The sequence below is a fragment of the Carassius gibelio genome, chromosome A2, assembly GCF_023724105.1.
Source record: "Carassius gibelio isolate Cgi1373 ecotype wild population from Czech Republic chromosome A2, carGib1.2-hapl.c, whole genome shotgun sequence".
Taxonomy (NCBI): Eukaryota; Metazoa; Chordata; class Actinopteri; order Cypriniformes; family Cyprinidae; genus Carassius; species Carassius gibelio.
This window is the reverse complement of record NC_068372.1, coordinates 15,368,986-15,386,924: the sequence shown is the minus strand read 5'-3', so window position 1 is coordinate 15,386,924 and position 17,939 is coordinate 15,368,986. Positions and strand designations below refer to the sequence as shown.

At 37.9% G+C, this 17,939-nt stretch overlaps 2 protein-coding genes across 3 annotated transcripts in view; both read right to left on the bottom strand.

Annotated features, from left to right (window-relative positions):
* chd7 (chromodomain helicase DNA binding protein 7) overlaps positions 1-4,926 on the bottom strand; it is a 61,794-nt gene extending 56,868 nt beyond the window's left edge. For both annotated transcript variants that reach the window (XM_052615631.1, XM_052615639.1), the window contains exon 1: positions 4,638-4,926. The gene's annotated coding sequence lies outside the window, so the exon portion shown is untranslated. The remainder of the gene's footprint in view (positions 1-4,637) is intronic.
* Positions 4,927-5,845: 919 nt separating this feature from the next.
* rab2a (RAB2A, member RAS oncogene family) lies at positions 5,846-16,161 on the bottom strand. The gene is made up of 8 exons (XM_052615619.1): positions 15,952-16,161; positions 12,592-12,663; positions 12,191-12,258; positions 10,497-10,579; positions 10,264-10,356; positions 9,626-9,737; positions 8,708-8,776; positions 5,846-7,305 (listed from the first exon to the last, which is right to left on the bottom strand). Exons 1-8 carry the CDS (start codon positions 15,995-15,997, stop codon positions 7,210-7,212), a joined length of 639 nt encoding a protein of 212 aa, XP_052471579.1. The 5' UTR covers positions 15,998-16,161; the 3' UTR covers positions 5,846-7,209.
* Between the last annotated feature and the right edge of the window lie 1,778 nt (positions 16,162-17,939).

Below are 17,939 nucleotides of genomic sequence, written 5' to 3'. Positions count from 1 at the left end.
TCTGTAGAAAGGCTTGTGAATTCTAGTGATTTTTGCACATATTTGCCTATTTATTTCAGGTTGTGGATTTTAATATATAATCACAGATTCTCAAAGACTATTTTTGTCAAGTTTTTTTTTTGTTTGCTTTGTTTGGTTGATTTAAATGGTAATTTCAAGTGCCAGTTTTACTTTATAATACAGTCAAACCTGAACATTGCACTAGAAAGAGAACAAATGGAAAGCATTTTGTTACCCATTGTTTTAATTCTAACTTAATAAAAAAAATTACATTATTTAAATCATAACATATTTTTTATTTACCTTTTATTATAAACATTTCCATTAAAATTATTTTTTGCAATTCAATGAACAGTAACTCTTCAAAATTGCCAACAGCAATTATGAACAAAAAACAAAAATAACAGCAAACGTATAATCATTTTCAAACAGTACATGTAAATGGAAAATAGAAAAATAAAAAAAGTGTCACGCTGGGCCTGGGTCGCTTGAATAGGCCTGGAGGTTACTAGGGAAGAATTCCATCCTTTTGACCTTACTCTGTTTGTGCGTGTGTGCGTGCGTGCGTGCACACGTGCTTGTGTGTGTGTGTTTGTGTGTGTGTGTGTGTTCAAGAGAGAGACATGGTGTGTGACTTTTGCATTTTGGATCCAATGTCTCCCCTTTATTTGATTCATTGATTTTATTTCACATATTCTCACATATCTCTGTTACAGTTTCACCAGTCTCATATTTCCCTATGTGTGTGTGTGTGTGTGTGTGAGTGAGTGTGTCTATTTTGCAACCTTGATGGCTTACAGCCTCATGCTTTTATTGCTGTGCACTTTATTTCTTACATTGATGAATAATTTATTTTATTTCACACATTTCCCAAAATTAGCTTTTGCAATGATACTTTCATTTGTGTGTGTTTTTGTGTGTATAAGTGTGTGTGTGTGTGTGTGTGTGTGTGAATTTTTTTTGTCTGTTTTGCACTCTTGATGTTTTAGAGATTCACCCCTTCACTGTTGTATGCTTTTTTTCTGCATCGTGGCTGATTTGTAGATTGTACACACAAAAAAACTCAGTATTTTCATATTTTGCAAATTTCCCATTCATTTACTATGTCGGGTCATTTTTGACCCGAAGACCCTGAGTGTGACTTTTTTTTTACGACCACTTAGACTTTTAAAATCCTGTCCCCAATTTTTTGGGGTGTTCATATGCCAAGTACCAAAAAAGTCACCAAGTTTCGGACCATTCCGATGAAGCTACGATTTGTAACATTTTTAAAAAAAAAATTTCGGGTCATAAATGACCGAAGAACCCCAGAGGGTTAAGGTTACATATCCTGAGGCTCTGACGACAGCTTGTAGCCGCATGGGAAATAGAGGTGACCTTAAGGGAATTACTACAATAAAGCTGCTACCAAAAAGACTAAGGATTGAGAGAATGTGGCTTTAAGCAGCAAGTTGTTATGCGAGTGGAAAAAGGCTGCTTTGTTTAACACACACACAAAAAAATGGGGAAATGACACAAAAACGTGCATGAATTGCACGCACTCCAATATTAACAGCGGATGTGATTATGAAAGCATCTATAGATATTAAGAAAGGTCAGATAAAATGCTGACAGAGGTTCAGATGGCAGAGTGTAGATATGATTTTTTTATTATTATTTGCACCACTTTGTTTGCTGCCCATATAATAAAAGAACATAAAAAGTTTATAGAAACTTTATATATATATATATAAAAAAAAAAAAATATGCAGCAAGCCCATACATTTAGAAATATTTTAAATGTATCTAAACTCTCAGAGAAACAGCTCTGGCCATTAAAGGCCAGCAGTTCTGATTTGAATATTAGTAGACTCATCCATTCCAAGCTATTCATCTGAAACTGTTCCTCCATCTTCTCTGTGGCAGGGAAGAGGGGGATGGTCAGCAAGAAGGGGAAAAAAGCCTGCTTGTTTTGCAGCACAACAGGCCACTGCAGCCCTCCTGCTTAGCCCACTGCTAGTGAGGAGGGGTTGGAGGGAAAGAGCCTGCACACAGCGGTGCTGTTCCTGGCGTAGATTGAAAGCATGTTGTCAGATAACTGAAATACCAGCCTTGAAATTACTGACCAATGCCAGTGTTTGTGTGCACGTGTCAATGCAGGGGGTGCCTGACCCACATCTGCTGCCGTCCTACAGATTTGTCACAGTCAGTCATTGGCTAGTTAGTACCAGGACAAGTTGCATGAATTGAAAATAATTAAAAACTGAAACAATTACATTCATGCTATTTTTTTGTACTACATACAGCTGTGATGGATTTCCATGTTCATTGTATCATTAAGAACCACAGTTGACTTTTCCCAGTTTTATTCACACATACTGAGGGTATGAATCCAGATATTTCAGTTGGTGTATTGCTGTAGTGTTAAGGTGTCTGAAGGCCAAGGTAAAGCATTTCAATACCAAACCAACACTATTTATCATTCATATACATTGGTGAACATGGCTAAATTGATCTTGTTTGCTTATTTTAGGGAACAAACACATGATTTAAGTACATTCAGCAAAATATGCAATCATGTGTCATACTTGCATCGTTAAAAAACTACAATAATGCATATCTTTTTAAAGCATTAAAATGAATACAAAAAGTACAAAATGGCTGAGACAAAAATGAACCAACGAAAACATCCCCTAATTGTTCGTTTAAAGTAAAAAGAAATGGTTATAATAACGAAGTTGCTATCGAAAATCCCTTTAGTTTAATTAAAACTGTAGTAAATCGGTAAGAAATTATCTGAACTCAACATTGAAGATTATGTAACTCTCGTAAACAATATATTCTCGGAAATCACTCCAGTATTTTGATATGGGCGAAGTTATGCATTGTAAGCGACTTTGCACTAGATACGAAATGTTTACTGGAACAACATGTTGAATTCAAACTTTTTCTCCCAAGTTCAAAAGAGGAACCGGCTCTTGACTTTTCGATTTGATGCAACTAGTGAACAAACCCCGGCAACCACAAGAAAAGGCAAGCAAGAGGAAAAGCCTAAAGCGACTATAAAGCAGTCAAACATCTGCTCGGCCACACCGGCTTCATATCTGCTCAGAGTGGACCAACACGCATGTAAAGCTGCCATCTTAGGTTAAAGACTTAAGAGGCAGCGAGACAACGACGACACCGACATCAAAGAATGCCTTTTAGATTGCTAGTTGAAAATGTGTTTTGAATATTTTAAGTCAATTTAAACAACAAAATACGGATGTGTTTTAAAACGGCATCAAAAACACTACAGGATAAATTCGCTTTTTTTCCTCCGTCAACGCTGTTAATGAAGCAGGTGCTTTTCAAGTTTCGTGTGAGTTCTTTAATATGGAGTTTAGACACTAAATCCTGTTCGACTTCACGCAGACTACGAAATAAACAAAATAGAAAACTTTTGAAAACACGGAAACTCGTCCAATAATAAACCAGGTGCATTTTTCAGTTCCCCTCACATAAAGTGTCGTCCGATCCCCCCTCCCTCCCTTCCCTCTCTCTAAACCCCGTCTACCTGTTGAGAGGCAAAGGGGACAAAAGAAACGTGAGACGAGTTGTGTCCAGATAGCTAGTTAGCTTGTTGTGAGACAATGAAGTCGTCTGTCCGTGTCCTACAGCAGCTCGGTCACTTCAAGCAGCTCATTACCCTCTGCGTCTCCAGCGCACTGCTCGGAGCCGACCGAGCGATTAAAACAGAGCCTATCCTCAGCTTAGAAAACAAGTCACGTCTATGAATTGTTAGTAATAAAATACGAGAGAGCTTTAACTCGTATAAACTTATAATAAAAAGAACGAGGGAATAGCCATCTGGCCTCAAGCAACCTTCCCAGGGATCTATACGTTAATGTCCTTCGGACGAACGCACTTTCCGACTCTCTTTTCTGTTTCCACAAACCATTTCGAGCCTCGTCCAATGTTGTACGCGAAAAACACAAGGACTGCAACTTTGATGTTATCCTTACGTGCAGTTTTGTGTGCTTAAACTATTTTGCGTGAAATTGTTGATACGAGGGGTCGGGGATCTCCCTCGTTCGGCTCGGCCAATGACTCACCTCTACGTTCAAACCACCTCGTGTCTCAACAATTAGCTTGCTAACGAACGCTCACATTATGTGATTTTGAAAAAAAATATTTTACCAATTCGTGAAGCATATAAAGAGTAGAAGCGGTGTTTTAGGCCTTGAAGGAAATTAATAGTTTGTACGCAATTTAACGAACATTTCTCGCTTCCACTCCCATAGGGATCCGTGCGGCTCTATACAATGCAGTGCGTATGAGCTAAACCAGCTAATGTTAGCATGTGCTCGAGCTACTTTGAGATTCTTCGAGAAGTTAAAATACAAAGAAACGAAGACACTAACGTGCAGTTTCGGTTTTCCCTGTGAAGATTTGAATTAAAACAACTTTTCGCCGTTTTAAAACACGGTTTATACCGCGGGTACCACCATGTTAGAAAACAAGTTAAATGTACACGCAAAAACACTTTTCTCACAATGAAAGTATGGGTATATTTGTACAACAATGACAATGGTTTGAAAATAAATAATATGTTTTTGTATGACTGATAAAGTCGGTGGATTTATAGTGTATCAGTAGAAAGAAAGGCGAATCCTTACCCTCCTCAACGCGGGTCAGTTTAGGGTTTTCACCAATTAACTGCTCTTCGTATATTCCGAAAATCCGTTTAAATACGTGAGTAACTGGCGAAATTCAAATTCTGTCGGTAAAGTCGGTGTCTCTACGTCCCGTCCTCGCTGACTCTGTTTCTCTCTTTTGTGTTAATTTCACTCAATTCTAGTTTAACCCGATCGATCCAGGCTCGTGTCTTCTCCTCTAGACTCTCGCGCTCACCTTCCACAGGCAGGGGGCGCGTGCATGACTCGCTGGATAAACATGCGTGCGCGTGAGTGACCTCGCCGGGCTGTGACGCAACTGCTTTTTTTCCCCTTTTACTTTCCAGGTCTTTATAAAATTGCGAAACGTATTGTGTCGATACTGCGGTTTTTCGTGGACAAATTATTTAATATTTTCATACTATATTTTGAGTTTTTTAAACTTTAGAACGTTTGTCATGTTTTATCTGACAATTTTAGCAAAAGAACATTATGCGTAAAAATAAACGTTTGCTATCGGATTTTGTTTTATCTTTAAGTTTTAAAGCATGTTTGTGTGCTAGCTGAGAAACTCGCAACGTACAGCTGTTTTATATGTAAACAAATGTGTAAACGAATCATATACATTTTTACTTTTGTGAATAATTTTTGTCTTTATCAGTTAAAAGAATTAAACAAGACAATTAAACATGCTGTGGTAGCTTTTTCATGCATTACTTCACAATTATAGACATCTTGGCTATACATACAAAAGAGAATTTACCTGTATCGTTGACCAGCCAATCGCTGTTGGCGGCGGTACCCCGGATGTTCAGACCTGCCCTTGATCTTTACGTCAGATCTATATGCACGTAAACACATTTGGGTTGTTGCATTCCTCTGGCGCCAGCACGCACAGTGTTTTGTTGTTAGAAGTTGTATTATCACATGATTTCACTTTAACTTTTTTCTATGCAAAAAATTAAACAGGAATAGCAAGAAAACAACAAACACACAGATACACGAATGAATATATATGTATGTATGTATGTATGTATGTATAAAGGACTATATATACATATATATATATATATATATATGTATGTATATGTGTGTGTGTGTGTGTATATATATATATATATATATATGGAAACTTAAGCGTTTTTGTCGTATGCAAAGGATCACATTGCTAGCGCCTTCGCAAAAAATGTAAATAAAAATTTCCAGAAACCTCAGTTTAGAAGGTTTTATTATATATTTTTTTTGTGATAGCATTTGTTTTTAGAACACAGCAAATAAAGTCGAGGGTCACAAAGTTACTCCAGGTTTGGCTTTATCACACCCCTTACACAACAGACAAGATGTTCACCATATATATCTATTAACAACATAGTGCCAAGAGAAAGCAAGTGTTTACACAATCACTCAGACACTTAAATTATTGTAGAACTGCACTGACTTTACATAGCGGACTGCATTGGAGAAAACAAACTTTTGAAGAGAAGAACAAAAAAAAAAAAAAACATTTATATGCATACAAATGCATGCATATGTGACGACTTGTATGGATATATAGGTATAGTCATGTATGCGTGAATGTCTGTCGAATGGATAAGTGAGTCTAGCGTTATCATATGCAATATACAATTGCACGTAATTACTGAAATGATCCGGTGTAACATGAATGTGTTTTTTCTTTTTCTGAAGTCCCAAAATTTTTTAAGGCAAACAGCAGATCTAGTTTTGGAGATGTGATCCATATCTGGAGCCATGATTTTAGAACACAGGTCAACACATATTTGGCATTAAAATAGGAATATAGAGCCAGAGTTTCTATACACTGAGGAGGATTGGGGGCACGGATACGAGGAGCCAAGGCAGATGGCAGGACCAAACTAAAATAAATGAAGTAAAAGATTACCTTAAAATTGTGTCAAAGCGGTTTTGGAAATATCACAATACTGTTGTAGTTTCAAGCTCTATTCATACAGTTTAGAATTTAAGCAAATTCAGAATTCTAGCTCGGTCAACATACACCAAAGCAAGAAATGATAACTATATATACAGAATGTGAATGATAAATACAGATTTAAAACAGTCTTTTCTTCTGCTTCTTCCAACTTCTTCACTTTGATAACCGCTGTTCTTTTTAGACCAGCTCTACGTTCCTTTTAATTTGACTTCAGGGTTCACCACAGTTTTCATTGAATTCACCAACATAAACTGATTAAAATACTATAGATGACTTTTGTAGTGTTTAATACAGTTCAGCTTGAAGTCAAATGGGCAAAAAAAAAAAAAAAAAAACTTGCTGAGAAACAAACATGAATATATTTACCATAATAACTCCAAAGCTCCTGTCTTTTTCTTTACTAGTAACCATTTAATGTCTGCTGCAGCCCAAACAGGCTTCAGGAGTTTGTCAGGAGGTTTGAAGTGGACCTGGACTTATATATATATATTTTTGGACAGCCATCTAACATATGATTTGTATCCGGGGCCTGGGCTGTGGGAAGTTAAGAAAATGTTAGTGAGCCCGACCAGTCCAGTAGAAACATAAGGGACATGGAGAAGACTGGAGGGTAAAGGGTAGTGCTCAGCAACAGCCCCCTCCGGCTTGCTGTCCTCCCTGACTGCCGCCCATCGTGGAGTTGGTGGCAGCATGCTGGGGTCCAATCTTAATTCCGTTAGCCTGCACACAAATCAAACACACATAAGACACTTACCAACACTCATTTCCATTTCTGATGACAAGACCTCACATAAGTTAAAAGAACTCGTGAAATTGTGGTGACTTTGTACTGTCAGATAACTCTAAATTAAGTAGAAAATACCAGCCCCTGTAGGCCTGAATTACTGGGCCACTTTTGTCGGCACTGAGGCGGGAGAACCTCTAGAGTGTTATTCCAGCGGTAACACAGACACAGGGAAACCTGCCAAAGCTTTAAAAACACACACACACCCAAGCTGGTGGCACTTTCATTCATCACACAAAGGTGTCCTCCACGCCAACTTTTCCCTTAAACGGGCTCACGTTCAAAAAAACGTCAAGCCGTAGTGAGGCTGCGCTATTGTAACATTCTCAGGAAACTACATTGGGCCAAATCTGATTTATAGTGATCTGAGCTCACGTGTGTGCCTTGAGGTTCCTGGCCAGGGTTTCTATCAGCTGATGTGGTTTGGACTCTGTGCCCTAACATTAAAAAAAAAAAAAAAAAACCTTTTCCACCTACTCCAGGAAAATAGCTGCAGTGGCCTCACCTCCATCAAATGGCTTTAACTTGCAAGATGCAAGGAATTTTTGTATTGGCTGCCAGCCAATAGAGCGAAACTGAAGGGCCGGAGGGCTTGTGTGGAGCTTTCCCTGGAGTACATCTGCGTTCATCCTGCCCCTTCCTCTAACTTCAGTCGTACATACATTTATACAATTTTACAAGTATTCACTACCATTACATTCCTGAAAATTGTATTGGCTGTTACAATGCCTGGCGATCACTTGCAAACAAGTATAATACTAACAACTTATATGCTCCATTGGCTTTTACTTCTGAATTTGCATAGATTTGAGAACAACGATGTGGCGATTGTGGGAAAACATCACACTAGAATATGATTGGCACACACACACCTAGCTACTGTTGTCAGCAGTAATGTCTACAAAAAATATAGGTAAATCACATAATTTAAGTGCCATCAGCTTCACCAAACTGCAAGTTGAAAAACAAAAAACAAAACTGGAGCACAATTTTGATTAACATCTAGTCGTCCACCTTTTTTGGGCACCATTGGTTAGGCTGGTCACAGAACCACAGTATTTAGTTTATGGTCAGTAAAAATCATTCTATTATCATTGTCTCTGTATATTAATGAGGCAAACTAGCCAAACGTTTTTTTTACACAGAAAAAAATATAGATTCACCATTCTGGATAAGGTTTGTTAATCTATATAAAGCCAATCAAACTGTGCTGAAAGTTTCTAAATCTACCCACCAGACCATACATAATGGATTTCAGTGCAATGCTACAGGAAGTCCTCTTGACCCAATTATTTTTAACAGCATACAAAGAATGTGCTTCCTTGTCATATGGGTTACCTCGTTGTTTATATCGAAGACTCCCTCCTGGATCTTTTCATAAATTTCCTTGGCTGTGTTGATAAATGCCTGAAACACAAAGAGCCATATTTTATCCTTGTGATTAAAATGCAATCCTTCAACTGCTTAAGCTGATAAACTCAAACAGAAACAAAAATGAGACCAATGCAAACACAACCAATACTGGACACAAAACAATACAGGGTACTGGAATCAATATGTCATGAATTAATTAGATCAGCTTGACATATTCAAAGTTACAGTTTTTACAGTTGATGGTTGGTGCCCCCATCTGGCTGAAAGTGATGGTGTGTATTATTAGTAAAAATCAAGCACACATTGGACACCCAGAGAAAATAAACATGGCAGTGTGCAGGGTTACCTTTAAATTTTAAGACCTGCCACTAGCACTTTGTAGCCTAATTAACAGAGCTGCTTTGCTTTTTGGTGCAACTGCCTTTCAGCTCTCCAGAGCAATCAGTCCTCTATGGCTCAATTACCACCGAGAGAGAAAGAGATGGCTGAGCCAGATGTGCGCACTCATATTCGTGCATGTGTGTCTGTGTGTGGCAGGGAATCTATGAATATGCATGAACCTTACATAGGAGATTGAAACGTCATAAAGGGGTGGGGGAAGGGTCAGGAGAATTCACACAACACTAATGAGACAAATTAATCACTGAGGAGTCTTATGGGGGATGGACTTCCACAATTTAACACCCCCTATTAGGCCAGCTCTAAACCTTGGTTTAGCTTCTTGGCTTCCACCACAGCGATCCGAAAGTTTTTCTCTCCAGTCTGTGTGTCCCTGGGGAGTTATCTATATGCATGTATGTGCACATGTTTTCATACAAGAAGCCAAACATAAATCACGACACAAGCACTGAAGACCTCTGAGGCACACAAGTGTTGTTTTACCTCTTCTACGTTTGATGCAGTCTTTGCAGAAGTCTCCATGAAAATCAGTCCATGTTCTCTGGCAAAGGCCTCGCCTTCCTCTTTCTTCACCTCTCTCCGTGACTCCAAATCACTGCCATGAAAAAACAGATCAGATTTTAATTCAGATTATACTGGACTGTGAAATCAACTGCCATTCAAAAGATTGGGGTCAGTAAGATTTTTGAAAAAAAAATGTAAAAGTCTTATTTTCACAATAATGAGGAATACAGCAAAAACAGTGCTACTGTGAGAAAAAAAAAATCATATATTAAAAAACAGCTGTTTTTATATATTTTAAAATGACCTTTTTACAGTTTTAACATTTTAACAGAGGTTCTCTATTAGTTCCAAAAGAACCTAAAAGCCACGTCAACTGATACCATTTTAAAAATGTCAAATTTAAACTGAGTAAATGGTGTAAATTTGTGCATTTGACACCAGGGTCACTTTACAAAATGTTTTGTACTCTCATTTCTCAAATCTCATTTACTGTAATTAAATGGCCATGTAGCAAAAAAAATACAAAAAACTGCATAAGCAATTTTTAGCAATATGTACAACATAATAATAACAGACTATTGGTACAAATCATAAAAATAATAATAATGCATACAGACCTTTTATTTCCGATGAGCATGATGACCATGTTAGAGTTGGAATGTTGACGAGCATCTTCTAACCAGGTTGTCAAGTGGTTAAAGGTGTCCCTTCTGCAAATATAATACATCCCCACCACAAATAAATAAACAAACCTAGTAAATCAAACCAGAATAACCTTTATAGAGGACTTCTGAATCTAGAAAAGACAACATAGTACAGCAATGGAGTAACACAGCTCAGCTTGTCTCACCTTGTGATATCATAAACTAACAGAGCCCCAGCTGCACCTCTGTAGTAGGACCGGGTGATTGAGCGGAAGGACTCCTGTCCAGCCTGAAACACACGGAGTAAAAATCTGTTTAGGAGGAACAGCTGCCAACAATGTCCACCGGGGATGTTCGTCTTCACCACAATCCCTCCAGGCTGCTGTTGCCCTAGGAACTCCAGCTCTAAAAGGCCACAGTGTCTTCTCACCACCGACTCTCCATCTCACAATGCTTCTCTAGAGCATGACGCCGGTCCAATCTGCTGGCCCCCAGTGCATGGACACCGTTCATCGGCGCGCCACAGTGTAAGATGGCCTCTGCTCAACCCAACCCCTTTGACAGCAGGCAAATGAGCCAGGAGCACATTTTTGAATTCAATAACCCATTCCCCGGGGCAGCTGTTAACATTAGAGTTAATGGAGCCCATTGTGAATAAATGATGAATGACACCGTTATGCCTGCCATCTGCTGGAGTGAGAGGTTACAAGAAGGCCAGACATGCAGATTTCTCCTGTTACTTCATCCAACACTCCCCATCTTCTCCAGCTTGTTGAAATAACCATGAAATAAATTATTTATGATACATTTAAAAGACACCCTACAATCCTTGTGACATCATCGCAACAAAACCACAGCGAACAACAACTGCATGATTACCCCTAATTATCCCAATATTTCATTAATCATAACATTTGACATATAAAGCAAACACTGATGCAATAACCACTGTATCACGGAGATTGATAGGTTGTCTCCCTCTGCTGGCCAGAATGATTCTGTGCAGCTGGGACATTTTCTTTCATCAACATTGTTCATGACTGGATTTTCTTATACAACCAAGACTGAACAAGTCTGCTCCTGAATATGTCAGAATACTGACTACTATACTGGAAAACATTTACACATGGTGGCAAAGCACTGATCCAAGTGAACTGAAGATTTTAAAAAGCTGTCATTTAAACAAACGCTCAATTACATGGAATCCTCTAAAAAAAAAGTACTTTTCAAGGTGGCACAGTATGAAAGACATAAAATGTCTATGCGATTCACTGAAATATTTTTATTGAGGACTTTCCCTGTGAAGAGCTGCAGCTGTAATCACAGGGAGAAAAAAAAGAGAAAGAAAGCACAGACACACAAAATATGTTCTTCCTTCGAACGTTCCATCCTGAAGAAAAAATGCATCATGGTTTCTTCAGATATTAAGCAGCACGTTTCTTGAGCAGTATACTAGAATGACTTCTGAAGATCATGTGACAATGATGGACTAAAATAATGACTGCTAAAAAAATTAAGCTTGGCCATCACAGGAATAAGATGCATATTAAAATAGGAAACTTTAATTGCAACAGTATTTTATAATATTACGGTTTTACTCAACGTAACATGTGACATTGTTATTGTGCCAATCAGCATTGTTCTGTATCTCTAGACTCATTAGTCACATGACATTTAGGTTCAATGTCATGTGACAGCCTGGCAGCAGAACTGAACTCCTATGAGCAGCCTTAGGCATATTGCTGCATTAGCATCTGTGTATGGCCAAATCTGTCTAATCAGGAAATGCACCCTCCCACAAACAAAACCTCTAATGTGCCAGTTTCATATATCAGCCAAGGTAACACTCACATCATCAAAAAATAAAGTGCATGAAAAATCTGATGATTTTCAATCTTACCGTATCCCAGATCTGAAGTTTTATCTGTTTGCCATCTATAGTGATCATTCGCGCTCCAAATTCAACACCTGTCAAGACGAATGAAGGCAGAGCTTGATACGTGACTCATGTGAAAGCACAGGGCACTGAACACATCACCTCAGATTTGCATCAACAATACTGATTAGATCTTTCATTTTAAAGCATTAGTGATATAAAACTAGACAACACCGTTATCAAATGGCAACTTTAAATACATTTATTTATCCATGGAGTAGATTGAGCCTCTTCAACCACAGCACAAATTTCACTATTATGTGCTTTCAGAAGGTTTCTTACAAAAACACTTCCAGTGCTAATGAGACCCATTCCTGCCGCTTTAATGAATAAGAGAAAATGTGGCTGGGTTAAAGGTGTCTTACCGATAGTGAGATCATGCACTGGCTGAAAGCGCTTATCTGTAAACTGTAATAATAGGCACGACTTTCCCACACCTGCGAAGTAAACACAGAAGGTCACATGTGAATGGACACAATTAGCCTCAGGCCTATACATCTGCTGTATCCCATTAAATCAAACTCATTTGTTCAGGCTAGAAGTACAATTTTTTTAAAAGTGACAGTTATTACTGTTAAGACGGTTATTACTTAAGACTAAAACAGGCCTTTCCCCTCTTATCTTATTTCCCAACAATGTGCATTAACATACATGGTTTAATTAAAGCCATTGTAATACCATCTCATTATTACTGCTAAAATGAATGCGAATTAAAAAAAACAACTCATGCACAGAGATCAATATCAGACAAATAGAAAAGACAAAATTAAAATGAAACACATTAGGGCAGATACAGCATCTAAGAGCAATTACCTGATGGACTGATCCAAAAACATCTCTCATATTCAATTTTCCGTGTGCAATGTTAATCGAAAACCAAGCAAACAAGCCAATAAATAAATACAATCTCACATTTATTTAGTTTTTCTGATCACTTATTGACAAAATGTCACCAGCTCCATGGATTTGATTGCATATAAAATGAACTACATTCATTGAATGAAGTAAAATCATCAGTTCAAGATATTTTACATTACCAGCATAACTAAATAAAGCCATACCCTGAAATGAGATTAGAGGTTCTGCAATGATACGCAAACAGGTTAAATGCTCATGACATTAGGAGGAGGCGTTACCATGAGCAACAGCCGTTGCTAAGCAAACAAGCAGCATTCAAAGAGCACTCACGAGAGAGATGTGTGGAGAACTAACAATGATGAAATTACAATGTGTCACGTGCAGACTCACCTACAACAAACACTACACTCAACCTACAGAACAACATAGTGACTATATTAGAGAGAGAGAGAGAAAAAACAGGCTTATTGATAGACTTTCAAGACCCGTTGTTTGGTCTTTTGTGAATAATTGTGACAACATAAATAATTTGGCAACAGCTGGATGTTATCGCTTCAGTGTGTAATACCCTGTTGTATAAAACCTATGCCACAATGATCACAGCAAGCAGCTGAAATATACAAAAAACTAAAAGGGATAAGATGCTTTCAAATACTAAATTGTATTTGGTTTTGCCTACATGAATGTGTACCACTTTACTAAGAAAAACAAAGCTTTCTCTCCGGTCTCAAGTGAAATGTAAAGTACTAGCACTACTTGTATGATTGCATGTGTGAAACCAGTCATGTGCTTATTTTATTCTCATTTGTGGGTAACTTTGAATAAATAGCTGAATAAATAAAAACTAAATGTAGTTTGTCCTAGAAATCAAGCAAAACACCACTTTGTGCCAGATTTAACACTGCAAACTAACACCTCAAGCATGAATACAGACTGTACTAGAAGCAATCTCATGATGCCTAGTAGACTCGCTAGATCAAGTTTCAGATTAGCACTGAATCTGACCCGAGTTGAGCAACATGCAAAGGCATTAGCCTATTTACACATCACTCGATTTACACACAACAACTGCCTAAAAAGTGATTGACACGAACCTAATTTCTCTGTTGTTCAGCGTTTTGTCAAATGCATTTGGGACTGAAGAGTTTAAGATGGTTGGTTTTGACTGAAGCACAGTCCAAGGCCTGATACAAAAGGAATAATCTCAGTCGCTCTTATCAACTGCAGGTGGAAGAGTCAAGTTGGGTAAGATGTTGAAATGGAGTGGCTTCAGAACATGCTGATCATCAGATGTTATGGCACAACCTGTACTAAGGCATAGATAGGTGTGAAGAATAAATGGATCCGCGCGAGACAGGAAAGACGTTTCCCAGTAAATTAAACAAACTAACCTATTATTCTGTTGATGAAAAGCTTGTTTAAGCTTATTTTTGCAACACAAAATACCACAGTTTCAAGTACTCCCAAATAAAGTGAGTCTTCCTTATGATGGTTCTGATGTTGCAGGTTTTAGTGTAACGAAATCCTCAAAACAACATTAGTCCTACAGTTGAATCTAGACCTAACTAATGTAGAAATACATTGAGTAGTATAAGATTATTACAGGCTAATTTATGCAGGAAAGAAAATTAGCATTATTTGTGGGGAAAAAAGGTTCTCAGTCCTGCTTTTATTAAGTGTCTTTAACTACTATGCAGTTACATTAAAAAATATATATATATTGCAAAACATTTGCTGCTATCGACGTAGGATATGGGTAAGGTTAGAGAGAGGTTTTATGATATGGATGATGTGGGTTAGCGAGTACTAACAGTGTAATTGGAAAAATACTTACACATGTAATCAAACGTATTTTTGAAAAATACTAATGCAACAAAAACATCTGTGCACGAAAAGTGCGTGTATAAAATTATACATTTTTAATGGTAGCACATGGTAGTTAAAGACACTTAATTTAAAGTGGGTCTGGAAAAAAAAGACGAAAGCAAAACCAACAGGTAACCTAGAATGAAGTGAATGCAAAATCACAATGGACAGTGTTGGATTGATTTAAACATCATTCGCATTTTTTGAATGGGTTTACCTTATCTATTCTGTAAAACAAAAAGATATGTTTGCATGTTAACTATCTTACAGATGAACAGAAGCATTTTCTGCGGTTGCCGTTTCTCTTGGGGAGAGGCCTAACGTTAAAGTGACAGAAATCTGGTGAAAACACAAGCAGGCCACAATTACACGGACTTACCAACACCGAAAAACAATCTGTGGGATCCTGACTGATTAATGTGAGGCTTGAGTAATAATACAAAGAAAGGACTTTTAGAGTCATTGCTTATTAAACGTGATTACCCTCTGAAAACGCATGTGAGCCAACGCCATTTTCAGAAAGAGTAACGTTAAATATCTGCTAGCGATGTTGGCTAACTAGCCAGGCTGTTGTGGCCTTCGGTTGGGCTAGAATAAGATACAATCACAGCAAGGCAACACTGAGATAGACGCACTGACCAGTACACAGCATGCTGGGTTTTCGCTCTACATATCATGCTAACAGAAAACAGAGATGCTGCTGTTGTTTTGAGGCAAACAGCTGATGTGAAGCAGCGGTTAGCTCGCCTGCTAGCTCCCCCCACCCAGCAGAAAACAAAAGATCGTGACAGCCTCAAAACCGCTGCCGTGACATGATGCACATGCTTAGGAACTGACTTCATGTATGCAATAATAGTATGGCTAAGAGCTAACGAGGCAGATGGAGAGAAAGGCAGAGAATTAGCAGGCTGTCAGTCAGTCCTCCCACCCTCGCTCCTCTGCCTGAACCACGTCATTGACTCCAGCACTGCGGAAATAAGAGGCTCGCGCTCGCTGCTTACCCGTGTCTCCGATTATGATGTATTTGAAGAGATACGCGTACGCCATGGCCAACCGGTCCTGTATTAACCTTACTAAATTGGCTCCTTGACGCTAAAACCGTAGTGAAAGTGTGTATGATATATGCCTCAGCTAAGCCAGCCCTTTTCGCTCCTCGAAGGGAAGGAACAATAAACACCTCAGCTCCAGCCGGCCTACGTCACACGTCCCGCCTCCGCCACGCACGCAGAACAGGAGAGGCTGACTTCACCGGAAGTTCACTCACCGAACCGCTATGTGTCAGGTCGATGGTCGTTGAGAGGGACAGTATTTCTTTAGATGTTATGTTCAGGGGGTTTGTTTGTTTAATTGTTTTATTCTATAGACTTTACAAGAGAATAATTATCCTTCCAAAACTAAGACTTTAGTGATGTGATAACTTGAGAGCGTAAGTGGCGTGAGTGAAGTTCAGCATCCCTAACAACTTTGAAACAACAAAGATGAAGATTCTCCCGTTTAAAATCGTAAATTAATCAACCACATTTAATGACATAAAAATGAAGAAAAATGTAATTTATGAAAATGAATGAAAAATGCATTTATTTTCTAATTGCATGCCTATGATGCTTGTCTTTGGATTGTGAAGGAAACCCACACAGACAAGAACACGCTAACTACACACAGAAAGGCTCAAATGGGACCTTTCTGCTGTGAGGCAACAATATTTCTGGTGGAAATGACAGATTTCTCTCAGGTGATATATGCAGAAATTCATTTTAAGTCCACTAAAACCCACCCCTGTAAACTCACATTCATCTCCCTCCACTTTTGCAACACCCACAATTTATCCTATATTTTTTTCAATAATCTGTTACTCTCAGAGAAATGTATATTTTTCTGTTTGTTTTATCATGACTTAAAATGGATAGTTCACCCAAAAATCTAAATTAGCCATTATTTATACTCACCATGAAGTTGGTTCTGTATGAAATGTTCTTCTGCTGTACAAAAATAAAAAGTTATTTTAAAGATTGTGGGTAACCAAACAGTTGCACTTTACATTACATTTACATTTATTCATTTAGAAGACGCTTTTATCCAAACAGTTGGAAGTAACAGTGATTGACACAGCATGAAAAATAACATAAAAAGTACTTTGGAAGCCAATGGCTACCCTTTACTGTTTCAGGGTGATAAAATGATTTTTGGGTGAACTATCCCTTTAAGGTTACATATTAGTACTCTAAGGTAATAATATGCACATTTTAGGTGTAGCAAAGGCATAAAGTTATCATTTTAAGGGTACTGCCACAGTGACAAGCTGTTGTATCCCTAAAGTTTTTTTTTTTTTTTTAAGGACATGTCCCCAGCCCCTTTTTTCTCTGGATCTTTGTCATTTAGAATGTACTTTTTTAAGCTTTGTATTATTAATTACATTTAGGCACTGTCCTCATGTAGAAACCTTACCTGGTTTACAACTGGGAATGTTGTCCTGTGATGAAGAGGGCTCACTAGGTCCTTTCTACTATAGCCTACCCTTTGAGTCTGGTGGAGAGGGGGTACACCCATGAAAACATAGTACCAGGCTGTGTAAATAAATAATAAAACACATTTAAAATACTAATAAAATACTAATAGGTATATGAATCCTGAAAAATAAACAGGCAGTGAGAAGATGCTACTGTTTTGACTATTTGGATTTGTGGTGAAGTACATTTCATGAATTTAATAATATATATCAAAAGAAAGTGTAAAATCTGAAACAAGACAGAATTTCATGTTATGGCTTACTACAAATCATTTGCATTTGTTCTTAGAATTAATACTTTTTAAGCAAACTAAGCCAAGCAAACATAAGCAAAGAATATTCTTCAAAAAGAAAAAGTACAAACACAATATATATTGTGAAAGTGTGGTCTCTAGAATAATTTAATCACTAACAGAATAGTTCTTAATACTTCACATTCACCATAATGTAGAATTTATTTATTGTCCTAATTTTATCCATATT

Excerpts from the sequence above, each read along its gene's own strand:
- rab2a (XM_052615619.1), bottom strand. The coding sequence starts at position 15,997 with ATGGCGTACGCGTATCTCTTCAAATACATCATAATCGGAGACACGG. Across the intron at positions 8,777-9,625 it reads CTGCATCAAACGTAGAAGAG|GCATTTATCAACACAGCCAA; the intron begins GTAAAACAACAC and ends TTTGTGTTTCAG. Across the intron at positions 7,306-8,707 it reads TCTTCGATATAAACAACGAG|GCTAACGGAATTAAGATTGG; the intron begins GTAACCCATATG and ends ATTTGTGTGCAG.